The sequence below is a fragment of the Phaseolus vulgaris genome, chromosome 9, assembly GCF_051622355.1.
Source record: "Phaseolus vulgaris cultivar YP4 chromosome 9, ASM5162235v1, whole genome shotgun sequence".
Classification (NCBI taxonomy): Eukaryota; Viridiplantae; Streptophyta; class Magnoliopsida; order Fabales; family Fabaceae; genus Phaseolus; species Phaseolus vulgaris.
The window spans coordinates 13,069,805-13,090,444 of record NC_143506.1 but is presented as its reverse complement, the minus strand read 5'-3'; the positions used below and the strand labels follow the sequence as shown (position 1 = coordinate 13,090,444).

The 20,640-nt window shown below is 32.1% G+C and overlaps 3 protein-coding genes across 6 annotated transcripts; 1 reads left to right on the top strand and 2 right to left on the bottom strand.

Moving 5' to 3' along the window:
- Window positions 1–3,684: 3,684 nt before the first annotated feature.
- On the top strand, window positions 3,685–7,489 carry LOC137821863 (uncharacterized). 3 transcript variants are annotated; one of them, XM_068626648.1, is made up of 4 exons: window positions 3,685–3,965; window positions 4,937–5,185; window positions 6,047–6,078; window positions 6,187–7,489. In XM_068626648.1, the coding sequence occupies exons 2-4, from the start codon at window positions 4,942–4,944 to the stop codon at window positions 7,129–7,131; spliced, it is 1,221 nt and encodes a 406-aa protein (XP_068482749.1). In that variant the 5' UTR covers window positions 3,685–3,965; window positions 4,937–4,941; the 3' UTR covers window positions 7,132–7,489. The 3 variants fall into 3 exon arrangements, with proteins under 3 accessions (XP_068482749.1, XP_068482751.1, XP_068482750.1); XM_068626650.1 differs by having other exon boundaries at window positions 3,725–3,965; window positions 4,908–5,185; XM_068626649.2 differs by having other exon boundaries at window positions 3,827–3,965; window positions 4,934–5,185.
- Window positions 7,490–7,995: 506 nt separating this feature from the next.
- LOC137821864 (26S proteasome regulatory subunit S10B homolog B) lies at window positions 7,996–12,507 on the bottom strand. Its single transcript, XM_068626652.2, has 10 exons — window positions 12,232–12,507; window positions 11,521–11,640; window positions 11,103–11,239; window positions 10,809–10,970; window positions 10,540–10,626; window positions 10,364–10,450; window positions 10,141–10,278; window positions 8,677–8,868; window positions 8,500–8,598; window positions 7,996–8,389 (listed from the first exon to the last, which is right to left on the bottom strand). The coding sequence occupies exons 1-10, from the start codon at window positions 12,329–12,331 to the stop codon at window positions 8,315–8,317; spliced, it is 1,197 nt and encodes a 398-aa protein (XP_068482753.1). The 5' UTR covers window positions 12,332–12,507; the 3' UTR covers window positions 7,996–8,314.
- A 1,946-nt stretch (window positions 12,508–14,453) lies between these two features.
- LOC137821012 (uncharacterized) lies at window positions 14,454–19,485 on the bottom strand. Of its 2 annotated transcripts, XM_090295362.1 has the most exons (8): window positions 18,849–19,322; window positions 18,609–18,751; window positions 17,121–17,252; window positions 16,981–17,044; window positions 16,721–16,875; window positions 16,221–16,483; window positions 15,868–15,930; window positions 14,454–14,981 (listed from the first exon to the last, which is right to left on the bottom strand). In XM_090295362.1, the coding sequence occupies exons 4-8, from the start codon at window positions 17,037–17,039 to the stop codon at window positions 14,736–14,738; spliced, it is 786 nt and encodes a 261-aa protein (XP_090151488.1). In that variant the 5' UTR covers window positions 17,040–17,044; window positions 17,121–17,252; window positions 18,609–18,751; window positions 18,849–19,322; the 3' UTR covers window positions 14,454–14,735. The 2 variants fall into 2 exon arrangements, with proteins under 2 accessions (XP_090151488.1, XP_068481502.1); XM_068625401.1 differs by having other exon boundaries at window positions 16,981–17,252; window positions 18,849–19,485.
- Window positions 19,486–20,640: the final 1,155 nt, after the last annotated feature.

The window sequence follows — 20,640 nt, the reverse complement described above, 5'->3', positions numbered from 1 at the left end:
TCGAAAGACTCGTACATTGACTTAGACTCATAGATCTATCGCACCTATTATACTACCTCATTGTAAAATCCACACATATGTGTGCATAATAATCTCAATATCATATATAACATATATAACCTCATGTGACATGTTTAATTCATATGACCTCTAAGACCACAAACAAAATCATATAAATTTCTTTCGACTCTCAACACCCAATAATCTTCATCTATATGATTTCAGTATATTAGGAGAGTCAGAATACCTCATTCTAGACAAATCCTTGTTCAATTCACATTCTAACAATCTCAACATGGTATTTCCACTATATCTCATATCACAGTTTTCATACTTCATATCTTACATTATACAAAATCAAACCATTAAATCATGTTCAATCTTAAAAATTCAATCAAACCCATACTTATCTAAAAATCACATAAAATACATAACTAAAAGATTTTCAATGAAATATGTAATTAAAAAAATAAACAATAATAAAATAGAAACTCATAAGCAAGTCTTAAAATTTAGGTTTTTTTAGCTTGAGTAAAAATGACTTTCACTTGAGTGAAAGTCTTCTGACTTCAATGAAAATCAATCTAAAAACATCTCATTTTTCGCTTTATTTTCGCTTGAGCGAGCTATACAAGGAAAAAGTTCCTAAAAACTGATCTCTTAAACATTTTTCACCAAAAAGTTACACTCAAACTTGTGTTTAATAAACCTATAATATTAAAATAACATCTCTTTACTCATAGTTGTAAAGGTACTCTGAAAGAGCTACTTTGTCAAACTATATATCTATATATTCATTATCTCTAAATCAAAACCACTCAAAATCAAACAACCAATACTCATCTTTATACCTCAAAGGATGCATAATACAATTCAATTAAATTCATACTACCATTCAACACTTTCAATCTCATATAAAACACATTCAATAACTTATTCATATCAAATTCAACATATAGTACAACTCAACCATTTCACATTTAATTTCAAGCAACACACTATTTTTCTCAAAAATAATTAATCATACAAGAAATTTTGAAATTGGTGACCGCACCACCCCCACATTAAGATATTCTAATTTAAGATTCTATTAATTCTTATCAATTATCTAACTATACTACTAGGATTCTAAACTAACATGAACTAAGTACGTACATGCATATTTTAATATGAAATATATTTTTTAAATTTATAAAAAAAAAGCTTGATTATAAAAATTTGATTCTATTTTTAAACAAATAAATTATACAGGAAGGCACAATTTTTTATATAAAATTTATGCTTAAATATATAATTTATTTATTAATTTTATATAAAATTTGCATGTACAATTTCTCTTTCATTTTTATTTATTTATTTAATAGAATTCACCTGCTTGATGACAAAAAGTACTAGTGAAACATTGATTCCTTATAATATATACTTTCTTCTCTTATTCAGTGCTCTATCTCTTTATGTATGAAGAAAGTTTGAATTTTTCTTATGTTTTATAGTGTCACGTGATCTCATATTATCATGATATACAAAATTGACTTTATAATGAAATTTCAAAACTCACATTTTAAATTGTTTTGATTGATTGATAGTATTTTATTTTATGCAAAATGTTACAAGTAAACTAAATTTATATTATTTTCACATTCAATATTGTTTTAATTTTTTTTTCTTTTTAATTGATTAATTTTTTTTTATAGAAATAATGACTAACATCATTACAACTCACAGATGAATATCACCTAACAAAGGACCTACTACCATTCTAAAATATAACATTTGAACAAAATAATTAATATAACAAGTTATGAATAAATGAAGATGTAATTTTAAATATTTTTATTTAAAAAATAAATCCATCTTGATCAATTTTAATGTTTATATGAATAATTCAATTAAATGTACAAGTTATACCACATCTAAACAGATTTTTAATTTTTTTATACATAATTTAATATTAATTTTTTAATAAAAATGTATTTAAAGGTTGTTGATATTCTTCCTATTTATTTAGGCTCAATTCCCTATCTAACACCATTTACACTTTTATTTCCCTATCTAACACCCTTTTGTTTTTATTTTCCTATCTAGCACCTTTTGTTTTTATTTCTCTATCTAGCACCCTTTTATTTTTTATTTTCCTATCTAGCACCATTTCAAAAATAAATAAATTAAATAATAAATTAAAAAGAAATTGATAATTTTAATTTTGAATGCATCAAAAAATAAATATTTTTAATGTTTAAAATAGTTGAAAATATAATTAATGAATAAAGAAAATATTTTTTACAAAATAAAAAAAAAGTAATAAATTAAAATGTTTAGTTTAATTTTTTTTTAAGAATGAAGAAAATAAAAAATTAAACTCTACACCAACATAAAAGTTGAATATATAAACATAAATTAGTATTTATTTTTATTATTATTGATGATGTAATCATGTTAATTTCAAGTAAAAAAATACATGACATAATTATAAAAAAAATCAAAGTCAATTAGTATTAATTAGTATTGAACGCACAAATAATATTGAAGTGTCTACCCTAAATGCAAAATCCTAAAAAAAAAACTAATGCAAATGTTACACTTAATGCTTAAAATTGAGAAGAAGAAAAATGTAAAAACAAATAAATATAGAAAATAAAAACATCAACATTGCAACAAATCTTTCATGTTACGAAAGACTATTTGATGGAACTTAGAAAATGAAGAGTATTGGCCTGCATACACTGGTCAAATACTATGCCCAAGTCTCGACATGAAAATAACCTAAAATGGGAGGTCTAAGTCAAGTCGAATAAGGATTGATATGGAAATAAGAGAACAACATGATCGGACAAAAAAATGTTCACATTGTCAAACACCAGGACACACAAAAAGAACATGTCCCAACATTACTGGATTGTTCACTTCCCCTCATTAATTATGTTTCATTTCGCACAAACTATTTAATGTACCATTAAAGAAAATATTAAATGAATGATCATTTTTCATTTATTTTCCTTTTTAGGATCAAGATCTACTTATTTAGTATCGTCTTATATCTCTTATCTTTATCTTGTTTGGATTTTTATTTTTATTTATATCTTGTATCTTTATCTTATTTTTTTTTATTTCTAACTATTTTAAACATTAAAATATTTATTTTTTAATGTATTTAAAATTAAAATTATCAAAAAAAATATTAATTTATTATTTATTTATTTTTGAAATGGTGCTAGATAGGGAAATAAAAAATAAAAGGGTGCTATATAGGAAATTAAAATCAAAAGGATGCTAGATAGAAAAATAAAAACAAAAGGGTGCTAGATGAGGAAATAAAAGTGTAAATGGTGCTAGATAGGAAATTTAGTCTATTTATTTATCTATTGTTTTAAATTTATTTATGATATTTTTCATATTGTTTTGTTTATCTGTATTCATTTTTGTTCGTATTTTGATAGGGATGATTCAAAATTTTACATATAAAATTACTAGCAATGCTCTAATGAGTAAGAAATTTGCAGATAGTCAAATCTAAATTAAAAAGAACGAAATTTAAAATATATTATACTATATCCATCATGAAAAATAAATTAAAAATATGCAAGAAAATATTTATGAAAAAGTCGATATTAATACACTTTTACATCTATAAAGTAAATTGAGAATTTATTACAGATAGAGAGAATAAATTATATTTTAACTTTTGTTTTTATTTTGGAAGAATAAAGGAGTTGGCAGAGGAGACAAGACCAAAAAGAGGTGAACACAGTGTTGACCAAACATCCTCTGGCAGTAGACTATGACCTAACGCCGTGATAACGATTGACGTTAGAGTCTGAGCCTTAAACATCCTCTGACTGTGTTAACTCAAAAACATCCGTACAGTGGTGAAAGGCAAGTTAGAGCGAAGACGAAGCCAAAAATGAGTACTTGGAAATCATTTCCATTTTTTTCTCCCAAAAGACTCTAACTTTTCATTTGAAGAGGTAACGCAATCTAACATAACAGTTCTTCTTCATTCTCTTCATATTTTCCTTTCCCTGTCTAATTTTAGCACTTCTCTGTTAATCAACTCTTCTTTGCAACACTTCAAAACCCTAGCCTTTTAATTTTAAAAGATTATTTCTTATCCTACCCCAGAAACAACGCCCTTGTTTTGTGCCTTGCTGAACTATTCTTCTTTCTTTTTGTTAACGGACAAGGGATTTGGGGTCACGGAGAGAACAAAATTGCAACCCTTTCGCTTTTTTTATTTACTAATAATTTATCCCTGGTGCTGGTTTTATTTGCGAAGATTTTTATTTATTTTTATATTTTTTAGATTTTCATGTTTTTTTTCATAAAAGTAAAATTTAACTCAGCATTTCTGAGTATTTGATTGGTGTTGGAATGCGATTCTGTTGTACTTTCAACAGTACGAACGCTCAAACTCCATTTTGGAAGTTTGGCTGTAGCTGGTTTTGCTAATTTGTTATGGAATCACTTTTTCTAGGACTGGTGGCAATGAGAAAGGATTTGGTGTCTGTGTAGGGAACATGTCCCTATTTATGTTTGGGACTTGTCTTTTCCATAACATTCAATATCTATCTCATAGTATCTACTTTTTAATTGGCTTTTCATGTTTGTAATATAAGTGCTTTTAACAGATTGAAGAATATGTGGTGATGTTCACTGATTGTTTGGTTGCATGGAATGAGATGATTATGCTGTTCTGTTTAGAGCTTTTGGCCGCTGGGTGGTTTTTAATACCTGTTATCAGCAATCTGAATTTAATTGAACTTTCATTTTGTTTATTCTTCCAAAGGAGGTAGGATTTGGTTTTGTTGTTGGAATGTTTGGGTTCGTTTGGTGTGTAAGTGGATGTGTTTTCAGCATTGCCTGGTCTTTAAGTTACCTTATACTAATTTGTATTTTTGTCTGCAAGGTAGATTGACTGTTGTGTTGTACATGCCAGCAGTTATCATGGGATCGGCTTGTTGCATTGCTGCAAAGGATCAAACTATTCCCAGCAGAACTGGAGGTGAAAGTTTACGTAGAAATGCTGGATGTCTACCATCATGGAGTTTTCGATGGGATAGTTGGGGTCGTTTTGCTCGAGAAATTGAGAATCCTTCCTTTCACACATCTCACGGACTCACCAGAAATGCCAGCATGGAGTTTAAAGGATCATTGAGTTCTGAAAGAGGCCATTTTTCTGCATCTTCAGGTATTTTAAGTTTACTATTCTCTTGTGGAGTGTACTAGAACATTAGCACATGACAGTTGATGTTCTTAAGGTACCGCAAATTTTGACAGTTGAGAATGTGCTCACTTTCTCAAGATTCACTTTTGTCTTTCCAACAGAGGCAATAGGGAAAATTTTGGTTAAGTCCACTGGTTGAAACCCAACTTTGGGTTTTTTTATGCTGTACCTTTCTCTATACATGTTAACAAGGTTGTATAGTGGTGTCTAGAATTGCTTTGGCCATTTAATGCATGTTTAGTTTGGCGTTGGATCAAATAAAAAACATGGATCCGTGGCCTACATTCAAGCTGAAGTTACACTTTAAGTAGTTTATATTTTTGTCATCTGAAACATGGATCCAAGGCTCCAAATGTCAAACCAAACACGTACTTAGATTAGTTCCCACTACCTCACAAGGGGGAGAATTGAGGATCAATGTAAGGGTGAATTGGTCATATATCAATAGGTTTCTTGCACTTCATTTTTAAGTAGCATTGAGGGCTTAAAAGTTCATTCACAGGCCATCACCCAGTTTAGATTCATTTTTTTTTTAAAAAGATTAAAAAACCTGCCTTTCCAATGTTATTCTTTTTGAGATTCGTTTTCATAATTTTATTTGTTTGCGAGGATCTTTTTTCTCAGACTGTTAAGATTCTCAAACTGTTATTCTTTGTAGCATGTATCGCCTTACATCCTGTTTGTTTCACTTCTCTACAAGTTTTTCTATTTTGGCCACATGTGTTACTACCTGACATCCAGATGATTATGTATGCTCTCTGCTTTGTGGGTTGCTGTTTTTTGTTTGGAATTTAATCTTTCTTCCTATTTATATACTTGTTGCAGATATATCCATGTCAAGTAATTGCTCTGCTGTGGTGAGTTCTGAACTGCTAAATTTAACGAAGAAAGAATTGCTCATTATCTGAATTGCAAGCCTATTTACTTCACACTGTACTCTAGCCTCACTCTATATTTCTCTGCAGGTGAAGGATCTGAGCGAATCACCCGAGATTGCAGAATGTTCACTACCAAATTGTTCAATATCTCCCGTTTTCTCAACACCTATGACTGATTTGGTGCCTAATCATAATTATCAGAATCTTCCTACCTCCATGCCATCCAGATGGGCTCATCGTTCTCCTGGGCACCCACAATCGATACAAATTTCTGATAGTCGAATGCTGGGTCTGAAATCACCTGACACATCAATTTCTGAAGGCAGGCCATCGTTTGTACTCTCTAATTGCAGCAACGAAATGGCATCAGGATCCCAATGTGGTTCATCTGATGGCTGGTCTATGCGCACCTTTTCTGAAATGGTGGCTTCATCTCAAAAGGAAAGGTGGTCTTTTGATAGCGAGTATTCAGGTTCAGGTCGTCACAAGATGAGTGGAACAAGTAGCGGGTTCTCTTATTCTCCCTCCATGGACGTACAATCTTGTGGGGCTTGCTCCAAGCTCTTGACCGAGAGATCTGCGTGGGGTAGCCAGAAATTTATGGGCAGCAGTGACCTCTCAGTTGTTGCTGTACTGGTGTGCGGTCATGTTTATCACGCGGACTGCTTGGAGACTGTGACCTCAGAGGCAGATAGTTATGATCCAGCTTGTCCAATTTGTATGATTGGAGAGAAGCACTTGTCAAAGTTATCCAAAAAAGGTCTTGGGAGTGAATCAGAGACAAAGGCCAAGAACTATAGGATATCCAGAAATCGAGTAGTTGATAGCTACATTGATGGTGGGTTAGATGTTTTTGATCGCCTGAAAGACGTGGTTTCATCAAGGATGGAGCCTAGCTCCAGTAGGAGGAGTTCATTTGGAAAGCCCTTCTTGAGGAGACGTTTTTCATTGGGATCAAAGTGGAGTCGGTCTCTATTGGAGAATGATTCTCTTGGGAAGAAGGGCGTTTGGGCGAAATACCGCAAAGACTGAGCTCCTCTAGCCATAACTTTTAGTCGCAGCATAGCTCTAGTAAAAATTTAGATTTGTTTTAGATATATTTTGACATGCCAGCAGAAGTTCCCAACCATGTTGACGTGCTTCATACAGAATGAGACGTCTTATGGCAAAATCAGAGCCTAGCACCGACGAACACAAGGATGCCAAGGAAACAAATGCACCACCTGTATTACAGAAGCTTCGCCTGGGTGTTGTAGCCACATTTAATCTTTCTGTTGCACTAAACCGTTTAAGGCTTAAAAGACCTATACGGTGGTCGTCAGTGTTTATCTATCTCATTCGTATTCTAGATAGATTGAAAGTGAAAAGAAATCCTTCCTTTGGGCCATAATTTCCGAAACAAGTATTCATGTATTTTTTTTTTTATATATAATTTTGAATCAAACAAATTTTAAAAATAGTAATGCGTGTTATTCTTTGCAAGAAATTAAAATAGGAATCAAGGTCGGTAATATCGCTAGTTAAACGAATACGTCTGTTCGGGAAAACATTATAAGTTGAAAGTTGCATAAACAGTATCTACAGTCGCAGCCGTGCGTTTCTTGGCACTTAAATTAAGAAATGCATATTTGTAAAAGCCCTTTTATACATTTTCTCTTTAGGGAAACTTTTTTTTCAGTTTCCAAAATCAGCAGACGTTCACAAGAACTATATAATCCATTTTGGAAATTGATGGGAGCAAATTATTATCCCACACCCCTTTTTTTCCTCCGGAAAAAGACTTGTTTTAACGTCTCCATATATAACAATTACACCAAGAAAAGCAAGGTTATACCATCAGATGGGTGGCAATTCTGTTCTTTAAATAAATAAACAATAAACTGATAATCATGTCAATTTGTAAAATTAAGCAAATTTAATTTTTTTAAATATAAAGGAAATTGTGACAAGCCAAGATCCAGTATAACATGTGAGTCACTTCTACAATCCAGATAAAGGGGTTTTTGGAGGGGCAACGATAATACAATTCAATTGAACATTCCTTTACCGTTTGATTAAGTTATCCTTCCAAAATTAAAATTCGGATAACAAAAGTCATAACCCAAAGGGAAAATCACGCTTAGCTCTATGAATTCAGTAACTTGCCCGATGTATTTCCAACCCCAGATGCACTGCCCCTACATATCCATGGCTCTGCAGGAATTTTGAATAGATTCTACTCTTTACCAAAATCAGCATTGTAGTGTGCACTGGATTCGAGTTTCTTTGCCTCGTTCAATTTCCTAACAGCCTGGAACCAAAACAATAAATGAAGTTATTGTCCTTGTAAGTAACAAAGAGAGACAGATCCTTCGCTACCATCAGTACACAGAAAATTTACTTACTAAACAGGGAACTCACCTTCATAAAATCTTCATGGATCACATAATCACGCTCAGCACGAATTGCTGACATTCCAGCTTCTGTGCAGACATTTCGAAGATCAGCCCCATTAAATCCCTGCGCAATTTACAAAAAATTAGACATGCAACAACTCTTGACAAAAACTACTAATGCAGTCAAGCCAACAGAACTCACCTCTGCAAGCTTCACAACAGCTTCATAGTCTATTTCACCATGCTTGGCGATTCCAGCAGCATGAATCTTGAGAATTTCCATTCTTGATTGTTCATTAGGCAGAGGGATTTCTATTTTTCTATCCAATCTTCCAGGACGGAGGAGAGCAGGGTCAAGTACATCTGGTCGGTTTGTTGCCATTATCATTTTAACCTACAACAGAAATGTAGACAGCAATGTCATCATGAATCCACCAAGTTTAGTTCAAAAGTCATTTTGCAGGAAAACTACCATATCCATGAGAATACTTTAAAGAAATAAAGGTCAATGCTTTTTATATTTAATTCATTTTATAATTATTATAAATATTATATATAGAAAGGAATGAACTGTCGTATAAAATATTCCATATCATAAAAAGCATGTACAAGATTCATTTTGTACTTTACAATTTCATTACCACCAGACCATGAAGTAGCAGCAGCTCCTACTCATTTTTTTGGTAAATGGTCAGTGAAGAATTATTTGCAAACATTATAATTCATGACACAATTTGCTAGTCCATTTTTCAGATTAGAAACAATGGAATAAATGAAAGTAAAATCACAATCCAAGAAAGAAATGTATCTTAACATGTGGGCTTAGTGACTTACCATCAGTCCACTCACCTCACTCCCACCCGAAAGAAAAAAATAACAGCAGAATAATAACGATGCTTGTCCTTGGGATTCATCTACAAGGGAGGTTCTCCAAAGACAAGTAACATCGCTAGAACTTTTTGGAAGTTCCACACATAAAATATTACAAATCTCATGACTACATGGCATGGATACTAAAAGATAGATGATGCATCTGTATCCAGTATGAATATTTTTGGCATATCCCTTTTGTTATTGTGAATACTCATTGACCAAAAAGTTGCTAGATGAAAAGCCAGGATATAGATTCTACTCATTTCCTAACCAACTTAGTCCCTCAACATACTCTCACTCTTGCATTCTTGTCCTATGCAAAACCATCGCAAAGTACATCAAAGTCTCACCCACACCATACAAGGATGACGGAGAGCACATAGGACATGGATAAAAATGAACATTAAAAGGAACACAATTTAATTTTTTTAACGTATAAGAAAACCATGGTGGGAGGGAGTGCAATGACAACTATAAATGTTATACAATACTAATCTATAAAACTATCCAATTTAGATTCCTTAATTATGTACGCTAAGAACAGTGGTTAGAATTCTCCATTTTTTATTTAATACTCGTAGCAGCAATGTTTATAACAATTTCTTTATAAAATGAACTGCATTTTGAATAGGCTTACCACAGACCCACCATCTCGACATAATAATAATTAATAAATAAAAGACTGAAGTTCCTTAACCTCGGAATTTGCTACAAGGGATCAAGCTTTTCTATAGAGGTTAGGGTTGACAACTTCTTTTAAATCAAGTTAAATGGTATTATGAATAAAATATACCTTTCCAAGTTGATCAAATCCATCAAGTTGATTAAGAAGCTCCATTAGTGTTCTCTGAATCTCACGGTCTGCACTTGTTCCCTCACTGAAACGACGACCACCAATGGCATCGATCTCATCCATAAAAATGATGCAGGGCTAATATAGCAAAATACATACTTAGAACATCTTTTATTTAGTACATGTAAACACATAGGAAGACAACTTCACGCAAGCATCTCACCTGATGATCACGCGCATAACCAAACATCTCCCTGATTAACCTGGCACTCTCTCCAATGTACTTATCAATTATGGCACTTGAAACGACCTACATCAGAATGAAGGAAGGTAACATAAATTTTACAATGAAGAAAACTTCAAAGCACACAATTGACAAAAAAAGAAACATAATCTAACCTTTAGGAAGTTAGCATCAATATTACTGGCAATTGCCCTAGCTAACAATGTTTTACCAGTACCAGGGGGACCGTAAAGGAGAACACCCTGAAAGATATGAATTGAAAAGATGTTGATCAAATGTAAAATTTAAAAGTATAGTCGTTACAAATAAACTTTCACTAAAAATATATGTAGAAAAATGACAAAACAAAGATACTATCGGTCTAAAATAAAGATTAACACTACTATAGGTCAGAGACTAGAAAGTGCAGTGAAAGGCAAACCACCTTTGGAGGTTTAATTCCAACCCGAAGAAAGAGCTCAGGATTCATTAGGGGTAATTCAATTGACTCCCTCAATTCCCTGATCTGATCAGACAAACCACCAACAGCTGAGTAGCTGACATTACCAGGATCTTCATGCAGCATATTGTAAACTACAGGATCAACCTGGCAACTCAAGCATCGGAGAATTAGAGACAATAGTGACCACCGGGATTAAATAAATCTGATGATAACCCAACAAGACAAGAACATATTCATCAAGTGAAAATATTAAAATAATAAACTGTGATGACTTACTTCTCGAGGAAGTGCTCGCATTATGGTGAGTGTTGTCATATCAAGAACCACCCTTGTTCCAGAAGTCAATTTTTCCTTATCCACTTTACTGCGGCAGCCAACCACATACCTGGGACCGCTGCTTGCTTTAACAATCACTGAGAAAACAATAACAAACATTCTATAACCAATGACCTACTCTTAAGTTCATTCTATCAGGAAATATAATTATAAAACGAACCAATAATCCGAAGGCACACATGTTTTGTATTCGTAAGAAACAAAATTCTCTCAGGGATAAAGTCGGGAACAAAAATGGAATTTTTTTTAATGTAATTCAATATTTATAAAAAAGTTAGGTTGGCAACACAATTAAAGAATGAAGTTGAACAATGATATATCGTTCAAATATACAAAAATAAAAGTACAGAATAGTTACATCGTTCATTGTCAAGAGGCCTGAGAACTTCGCCAATGATCTGCCCAACACTTTGAAGAGACTTCAAATCATCTTCTGTTTTATTGAACTCTTTCTTTGAAGCACGCAAATTCTCCCTCACTGCAAATTTGGGTTTTCAAGGCCAGTAAGTTACCAGACTCGTCTTATAAGATTAAACCCATAGATAGAAGACAAAGGAAAGGGGTTGTGCCACCATAAAGGAGAAATTTAATGAAACTTGTCATAAAATTATGAGCTAAAGGAATTTCCATTTTCTGAAACAATATAGGACAGCAGAAAACAGATTGTGGCTTATCCAACCATGCTAAGATATGACGATGGTGTCCTCTCTGGGTAAGAACCGTGCCAATATTTCATTACTCAACTAGGAATTCACTTATTTCATCAAAAGAACCTCATTTGATTTCAACAATAGATCCGGCTGATAACCAAACCCTAGCTCCTAGAAGATGTAAAATAGTCACAATCACATTTCATCAAGGTCATAATACTCACAACTCAACCTCACCGCAGAAATTTTTGTCCAAGAAAACCCAAAATCCTAACCAAGGAATATAATAGGGTTGTCCAAAGTCAAGCACAACTACAATTACAAAACCCTAAAACTACGAGGATCGAGAATAAGTGGAAATTAAAAGCACGGAGGAACTGCAGACGCTACTAGAAGTGAGAGAAAAATGATAGACAAACCGGATCGGACTCTGGATTCCAGTTCCTTGTGCTGAAGAAGTTTCTTTCTATACTCCGCCACCGCATTACGGCGTCGTAGGGCATCCTCTGCATCGGCCATCGTTGTTGCTCTTCGAAATCCAAAGAAGGAAGAAAGAGTGAGGTTGGTCACACAAAATCGGACGCCGAACCAGAACGGAATAGCTTGAGTTATGTTGTGACCATGGAAACTTAAGCTGGCACGTAAAGTCTCGCAATTTTTTTATTTTACCACTAACCCCCTATGTTTTTAAATAAACCACCAAATTGCCATTCCTCCAACAAAAATAAACACTTGTAATAAGATATTAATTATACTGTTCAAATTTAAAATTAAACTTAAATGTAATGTATATTGTTGAAATACAATGAAAAATAAATGAAGAGAGCATAACTAACATCTTAGTTCAATTTAAATATTTTTAATTATAATCAAACTAATTTTAAAAAACAAGTTATTTAAGTTATCAATTTGAAAAACATCAGGGTTAATAACCATCATTACCAGTAAAAGAACACAATTTTATATTAATTTCTCTCTTAAAGATAATCTTATCTTAATATTTTATATCCCATCTCACTATAAAACAAAATAAGTCAATTTTTCCCCAAAACTAGGGTATTTTTATAAATATACATTATGTTAAATAAATTAGAAAATATAAAAAAATTAAAATAATAAAACATTGAGAATTAATTATTGAAAAATAAAAGCGTGACGTTAAAAAATTAAATATTAGTTTTTACTATCAGAAGCAAGCAATAAAAGAATTTCTTTAAAACTGAATTAATTTTCAAATTTTAAATCATAGTTTAAATTTTTTTAAATAAATTCATTGTATTTCTCGTAAGATTAAATTGATTTAATTTTTGGAGAAAAAATATATCCAAATCTTAACATATAAAAAAAAAGAAAGCCTTAGATAAAAAGACTTCCATCGGAAGTAAAATTAATTTTATAAATATGCATTAAATAGACAAATAAATCAGTAAAAATTAGAAATAATAAAACATTGATAATTAAAAATTAAAAATCTGGCATTGAAAAAGAAGTTTTTAAAATGTAATTATTTCAATTTTTAAATCTTAAATCATAGTTTTTATTTTTAAAGATAAAATTATTTTAAATATAAATTTAACTAGTAAAAAATAGTTTTGGAAAAAATATGAAAAACATTTAATTTAGTATAATTTAATTTTTTAATTGTAATAAAATTAATCTGATACAAAATTATTTAATTTGAGTTATCAATTTAAAACATGAAAACGTCATCTTAAAAATTAATAACTAATATTTATCATCATCAACGAATACTAATAGGGAGACAAAAAATTTAATTTGATTTATTTGTTCAAACTACCACCAAAGCTTGTTGAAATGTCTGTAATTCGAACCACGACAGAAGAAAACAATGCACAATAACAAATTGAATGAAAGGAGAAAGGAACATTGAAATAAAACAAGAAAGGTAGAATGGTAATTTAAAAAGTTATAGGGGTGGATGACCAAAAAACCTTAAACTTTAAATGTTTTACGGACGGGGCCTTAAACAAATCGAAACGACCCATATACCCATCATCCTAGTAGCAAAATATATTGGGATTTAATTTTTATTCTATTCCCAAATATTTTAAATTATTTTTTTTAGTCTTATTTGTTACTATGAATTATTGTGTCATAATATTTCAAGTTTCAACGACGAAATCTAAAAGCTCATTTTGAATTCAAGTTCCATCAATTTTAATTATGTTTTCCTTTATCTTTTTTCCACCTACATAGATAATGATAGATATAGAATGTGACTTCAAATGTTATTTATAAGAAAATATTTTAAAAATTTACAATAGTTTAAATCCTGCAATATATTATATCATGAACTTGATATTATTTTTTATTCTCATTAAATGTTTTTTAATTGTTTTCAATTTTATATTTATCATTTACTATATGATATGTCATAAATATGTATTACACACGTATGTATATATAAAAGCTAATCCGACCTTCAACTAAACAAGCCATTCTCCTTATTCTTAAGAAAACCAAGTCGGCACCATCGAAAAAATAGCTGTACCTACCTAATTGAGTTTTTGCCAAGTATTTGTTTGGATGCTTCTGGTAAGCAAAACAAGATATGCACTATTATATAAGGAAAAAATTGTATACCATTGGATTCAAAATAAATACTATTAGATGTGCACTATTTCCAACAAACTCTAATTTTTCTTCAGATAAAAATTAGGCACTTCATTCCGCCAGTTTTACATTAATTTCAACCAGTTTTACATTAATTTCAACTAACAATGAATCAGTGCGTGTGCGTGTCCAAAAGAGTGCAAGAGACTTCCTCGCATTCGTATGGGTATTAAAGAACATTTGGATATACAATTCATTCTCACCGAACCGAACCGAACCAATCTTGTTTTCCTGTGGAATCAATATACAATTTAACAGATAAGTACCTAACCTGGTTAATTTAATGTCTCTATTGCCTAGCCTTCCGTAAAACTTCCTTCAGAACCAATGCAATTCTCTGTGACATATGGTGCTCCAGAAACCTCTCTTTCACTCTCTCATACCCTTTCTTTCCCATGGTCAGCCTCTTCTCAACATGTGTTGCCAATTTCACAATGTTCTTGGCGAGAGGTGTCACGCCTTCTTTTCCAGCAGGATGCAGCAAACCGGTTGTCCCATTCACCACAATCTCCATCGTGCCTCCAGCTGCAGTTCCCTGGAAAAGTTTTTAATGAAAGAAGTTACCAAAAGAAAGAAAACAAGAATAGACAAGCACATACAAGTTTGCAACAACAACAACAAAATATAATACCACATACACGTTTGAAATAAAAAGAGAAAAGAAAACAACAATAGACAAGCACACACAAGTTTGCAACTGTATAGATTCCCAAACAGCAGTAAGCAAGTTGAAACAGTTGGAAGGCAATAAGATATTCTCTCCGATCTAAAATATAAGCAAATTTAACTAATGTTTGCACTAATTAAGAAAGTTAATTAACATTATTTAATTTTACTAATTACATCTAAACAATGAGAAGAAAAATTGAAATTTATCTTTTTTTTATATGTACCCTTCAAAAACAATATTTTGGAGCTTCACAAAAGCCACAAAAGCTTACAAAAATTAACAACTTTTATTTATTTATTTTTTCTTTCCTTATCTGAGGAGGGCGGCAAAAGAGGACCAAGGATAATAATAATAAAAAGATAAACAGTAACATTTTCGAAGATCCTACAACGACTAGAGATATGGTCAAATTATAGTAAACTTAAAATTCATCTCATGAAATGATATAAGAGTCTATCCTAACAAGAGTACATGAGCAGTTGTATTATAGATCTCGTATCAACTAGATATAACAAAATTATAATATACCAGTGGGTAAACCTTACCCTATATGCCCAGTTTTGTGAGGTCAAGTTAGGTTCCGCTTTCTAAGAATATAATAGAGATTTAAGACAAATGAATAAACACGCTAACAAAGTATAGTATCATATAAAATTGGATGTAGAGTACAGAATTAGAGGCAATTATACACATAGTATAACAGGAAAGGTCCTGTTGAAAAGGCCACTATAGTATGTATTAAAAGAAATACCAGTACAGGCAGCCGAAATGCCATTGCTTCAATGGTTATCCTTCCAAAACATTCTCCCCGTGCCTAATATGAAGAGACGCAAATTAATTAATCAATCCCAAAAACCAAAAATGAAGAACATAAACATCTTCAAGTCCCTTACTGAACTCTGACTTAATATGTTATGGAAGTAAAAGATAAAGCAATGAATGAATAAGAATCTTGCTATGAGCAGAAAGATTACAAATTAAAGATTTTTACCACTAATCTATACTTTTACCCCCTTGCTGTCATATTGCTACTTTCATTTTTCAAAACAGAATGCAATATATATTTGTTTCAATCAACTCAGCAGAGTATATATCAGTGTATACCTGAGAATTCTGAACAAGAACATCAATAGAAGCCAGGTAAGGAGCCACAGCCAAGGTTTTGTTCACAAAGTGAACACGGTCCTGAATATTTTTCTCAATAACAAATTTGCGCAGCTCCATTTCAAACTTTGTCTGAGCACTCAAATCACTCCCTACTACTACAGCATGCAAAGATGGCAACTGGAGTTTCTTCTCCTGGATAAGTTGCAAACTTTCATAAAAGGCTCGAAGAAATAGATCTTGTCCTTTACCACGAGAAACACCTGCAATAATTTCACCCTAGGGCTCAAATTGTAGACTGGTAAAAAGATTGTCAACATGAATACAAAGTGTGTCTGTGCGTACAACGATAGGGAAGGATTAAATTAATACATACAACAAAAAGAAAAGATAACTACAAATTACAATAGACAAGATGTTAATTAGGTAACATAACTAGCTAGCAAATCATGCATTATCAAACGAATACTGATAATGATCATTAAGGAGAGAAATCATACTGTTTATGATGGCAAAAAGTAGATCATCATTTCTCACTCCAAGAGATTCACGAACATGCTCACGAAGAACCCTCTTAGCTACACTATCTTCTGAAACTTCCATAAGCTCATTGCTATTTCCAAGATGTACAACAAAGGTTTCAGGCATTTTAATCCTAGAAAGTTGGATCAACACGTAGAGTTAGAATCTTGACTCAAATTATAGCAGTCATACAGAACAGGTAGCAGTAAAAATCTATCAAATGATGTCAGAAGCATACCCTAAACGCTCCCTAGTCCTGTTCTTCCAGTATTGTGCAGTTGTATGTGAATCAATCATGGCACCTGCAACAAAAGGGAGGTGCTTAACATATTCCACTTTGAAATAATGCCCTCGCATTTCATGAATCCACCATAAAACCTTTGGAAGCACACGTGCAACTTTTTCCTTGAGAACGGCATCCAGCCACTTCCCAGCTACAGCCGTGTTTAGAATGACCATATCAGCTTTAAGAGCTGTATCTATAGCCTTTTCACCTTTGGCAGGCAATACCTAAGAGGAGTCAAACATGTAAACAAAGGATGCACTTAGAAGTCCTCCAATGACACATCGATACAAAATGCTGGTCTACACATTTCTCACAGATCAGAACTAATATCAAACTCAATCAATACAAGAAACAGAAGAAAGCGGTGAAACAAAAACTCCTCTCTTTATCAAATTTTGGAAGAAATAAATGCTAAATTGAAATTGTGGAAAGATATTTGAACAAGCTTACAATAGCATATACATCATCCAGAATCTATAGTGGATAAATATCTATAGTCAGTTATAAGGTTAATAGGAATAGTAGATTAATTACATGCACTTTCTTAGTTTAAATACATGCTTCTCCCTGTAGCTTACCTTGATTTTGTTTTTTTGTCCCTATACACACACATTTTAAAAATGGCTTTTTGTTTCCTATGATTTCATTCCATTTCAGATTTGATCTCTGCTACTTGTTTTTTTTTATCGGCAGTCTATCTGCTACTAGTAATGCCACCATCCATACACTCAAAGAGACAACTATCAAAACCAATGTCGCTAAACTATAGGAACCAAAATCTAAACAGAATGGAATTATAGAGATAAAAAAGAAATCTTTCAAAATATAGGGCCCAAAACCAAAATCAAGACAAACTTAGGGGAAACAATATATTTGAACTTAATTTCACTGGAGGTTTGCTATTTGCAGACTATTGATGCACCCAACTTTCCAATATCTATATGTGTGTGTGTCTATCTACACAGACTCGCACAAAGGACTTTCAATTACAGTTTTTTAAATTGCCACGAATTAAATGTGAACAGAAAAATAGGAGAATATTATCAATGAAAGTTTAACTTAAACAGACCATAGGGAGAGGAGAAAATAGTTACAAAATAATTTACTTCTTGATCACTCACTCTGGCTCCCCATGATTTATGTTGGAGCTACGTGACTTTATAGTATACACATGCTTTTGAATCATATAATAGAAACTACACTTAGTTCAGTTGAGTTTGAGTGTAGGTTATTACGGAATCCCTTCATCTCTTGTAGTTGTATCCAGTTAGGGTATTTATCAAGTTCATCCCATTCACTTAGTGTTGCATATTAGTTTGCAAGGTACTCATCTTCCCATCCTGTAAATGCATGTTGTATTGCTTTGTTTGTACGACAATCTTATTCAATGAATCACACAACGATTTTCTTTGACACTACCCTTTTCTACTATGAGCTCCATGACATGAGGTCACACCTAGTTGGTATGATATCACATGGACATCCTCTCTCGAAACACTGATATCATAGATACTGAACCGTGTCCTATAATGATACATACAGTCACCAAAATAACACCACAAAAAGGGAAAGTAAATCACCTGTACTCCTCTGTCCAACAATTTACTTTCCAAACTGTAAATGACCTGATCAGGTTCCGCTGGTTTCTGATTGGTGATCCAAACAACATCAGAACCAACGCCTCTCAACAGAAACGCCAACTCCATCATCAATAAAGGCCCGCCTGTAAGTGAACCCAGTACATTTTTTTTCATCTCATAAAACGGAAAATTAAAAAAGAAATAGAAAAATGAAACTCGATTTTGCTTGTAACGAGGTACCTGAAAGAGATAGCTCATGTGAAACCATGAGAACTAGCTTCGACTTCATAAAATTTAGGGGACTAGAAGCGGCGTTTCCGATTTGGGCGGAGGAACGAATCTGGTTATCCTGTGCTACAGCAAAACGATTGGTATTGCAGGAATCGGAGTTGGTGGCTCTCATTAAGAGCACTGTCAGCGTCGAGACGGACAAGAATGCTGCCAACATTATCGGCCACCGCTTCTTCGCCATTGCCACCGAATGCTTCGCCATTCTTCTTCCCAACTTTTGAAATCTCTAAAATCCCATTCTATTTCTGATTCTAGGGTTTGCGCTCGGTGTCGATTGGTTCGAGGTGTGATTGCAAACTTGGTCGCAACCTGGTTTAGGAATCACGAGGACTTATCTGCTCTACTCCCAGATCATAGTTAAACTGAACTGATACGCTGTCTTGAATCTTCTCGCCATGATGGGGACGAAGAAATGTATGGGCTAAACTCAAACCCCTTCAGAATGGGCTTATATCTCGCATCAAGCCCAAACCAATTTCGATTTAGAATCAAAATTACTTCATGGTAATTGCTTTGGTCTTCCAAAGTATATTGTTTTGGCAGTTTCTTTCTGCACCCCACATTTTTCTTCCTACACTCACACAATGTTGTGCAAAGACAAAATTTTCTCTTTATAAAACTGTACATTTAATTTTTTGCATTTTGAATTATGAAATTCAGTAAATTTTTGGATTGGCACTTTCGATAAATTTCGTATTGGTGCGTTCGGTAACCTTCCAGATTGGTGCTGCTGGTAGTACATGAATGTCAGTGTTAATTCAAAATAAAAAAATGCAAAACATCCATAATTAAAAAAATCATTTCAGATCCACCAATCCGTAATAGAAATTCGGCTTCTGAATTCAGCAACCTGAAAAAATCAATAATTTATTTGCTTTCAAAACACCTCCTCATCCGGAAAGCAACATGATTCACTTTAAAATTAATGAATCCGTAACACACTCTCAGATTCCGATTTTAAATAAAAAATAAAGGTCAATTTCAAAATTTATAAAATTATGGGGCGCAGATAAAAAAAATTATAGGGATGCAGGAAAAAACTTCCTATTGTTTTTCAGATTGGTCCAATTTTCAAAAATATTACCAAAATGAACTGACATTTTGAGAAAAAAATGGAGTGACTTCTTGAAAAAAATTTCATATGATAAGTAGTGTTAACGTGATTTCCTTCAGGAAAAATTGTGCATGTAACTCGATTTTCGATTTCAAAAAATGAGTTGGACTAGATAGTACACGCAATTTTAATTAATATTTATCGAAATTTGTATTTTTTTAAATGAAATAGTACGAAGATAATTAGAGTTCAGTTTATTTGATTTAGTTCTAATATTTATAATAAATTTAAAATATTTATAAATAATTTAATAATTATAAATAATTCAAATTATTACAAATAGTTGAAAAAATTATTAATGATTATAATAATTATAAATAATTGATTATAATTTCAGAAATATTTGTAATTTTATAAATAATTATAATTACTGTAATAAATATAAAGTAATTGTAATAATTAAAAATAAACTCGATGTAGTAACAATAATTGTAGTAATTATTAATAATTGTAGTAATTATTAATAATTGTAATAATTATAACAAATAGAAAATTAATTATAAATAATTATAGTAATTAACAATAATTAAAATTATTGTAACAATTATAAGTAATTATCAATCAATATAGTTAATTTTAAACAAAATGTCGTATGAGTTATACACAACTTAGGACAACTGAATTTGT

Excerpts from the sequence above, each read along its gene's own strand:
- LOC137821863 (XM_068626650.1), top strand. The coding sequence starts at position 4,927 with ATGCCAGCAGTTATCATGGGATCGGCTTGTTGCATTGCTGCAAAGGAT. Across the intron at positions 5,186-6,046 it reads CCATTTTTCTGCATCTTCAG|ATATATCCATGTCAAGTAAT; the intron begins GTATTTTAAGTT and ends TACTTGTTGCAG. Across the intron at positions 6,079-6,186 it reads CAAGTAATTGCTCTGCTGTG|GTGAAGGATCTGAGCGAATC; the intron begins GTGAGTTCTGAA and ends ATTTCTCTGCAG.
- LOC137821864 (XM_068626652.2), bottom strand. The coding sequence starts at position 12,331 with ATGGCCGATGCAGAGGATGCCCTACGACGCCGTAATGCGGTGGCGGAG. Across the intron at positions 10,451-10,539 it reads TTGATGCTAACTTCCTAAAG|GTCGTTTCAAGTGCCATAAT; the intron begins GTTAGATTATGT and ends ATTCTGATGTAG. Across the intron at positions 10,279-10,363 it reads GTTATGCGCGTGATCATCAG|CCCTGCATCATTTTTATGGA; the intron begins GTGAGATGCTTG and ends TTGCTATATTAG.
- LOC137821012 (XM_068625401.1), bottom strand. The coding sequence starts at position 19,101 with ATGGCGAAGCATTCGGTGGCAATGGCGAAGAAGCGGTGGCCGATAATG. Across the intron at positions 16,876-16,980 it reads AGGACTAGGGAGCGTTTAGG|GATTAAAATGCCTGAAACCT; the intron begins GTATGCTTCTGA and ends CCAACTTTCTAG. Across the intron at positions 15,931-16,220 it reads TTCTTGTTCAGAATTCTCAG|GCACGGGGAGAATGTTTTGG; the intron begins GTATACACTGAT and ends TCTTCATATTAG.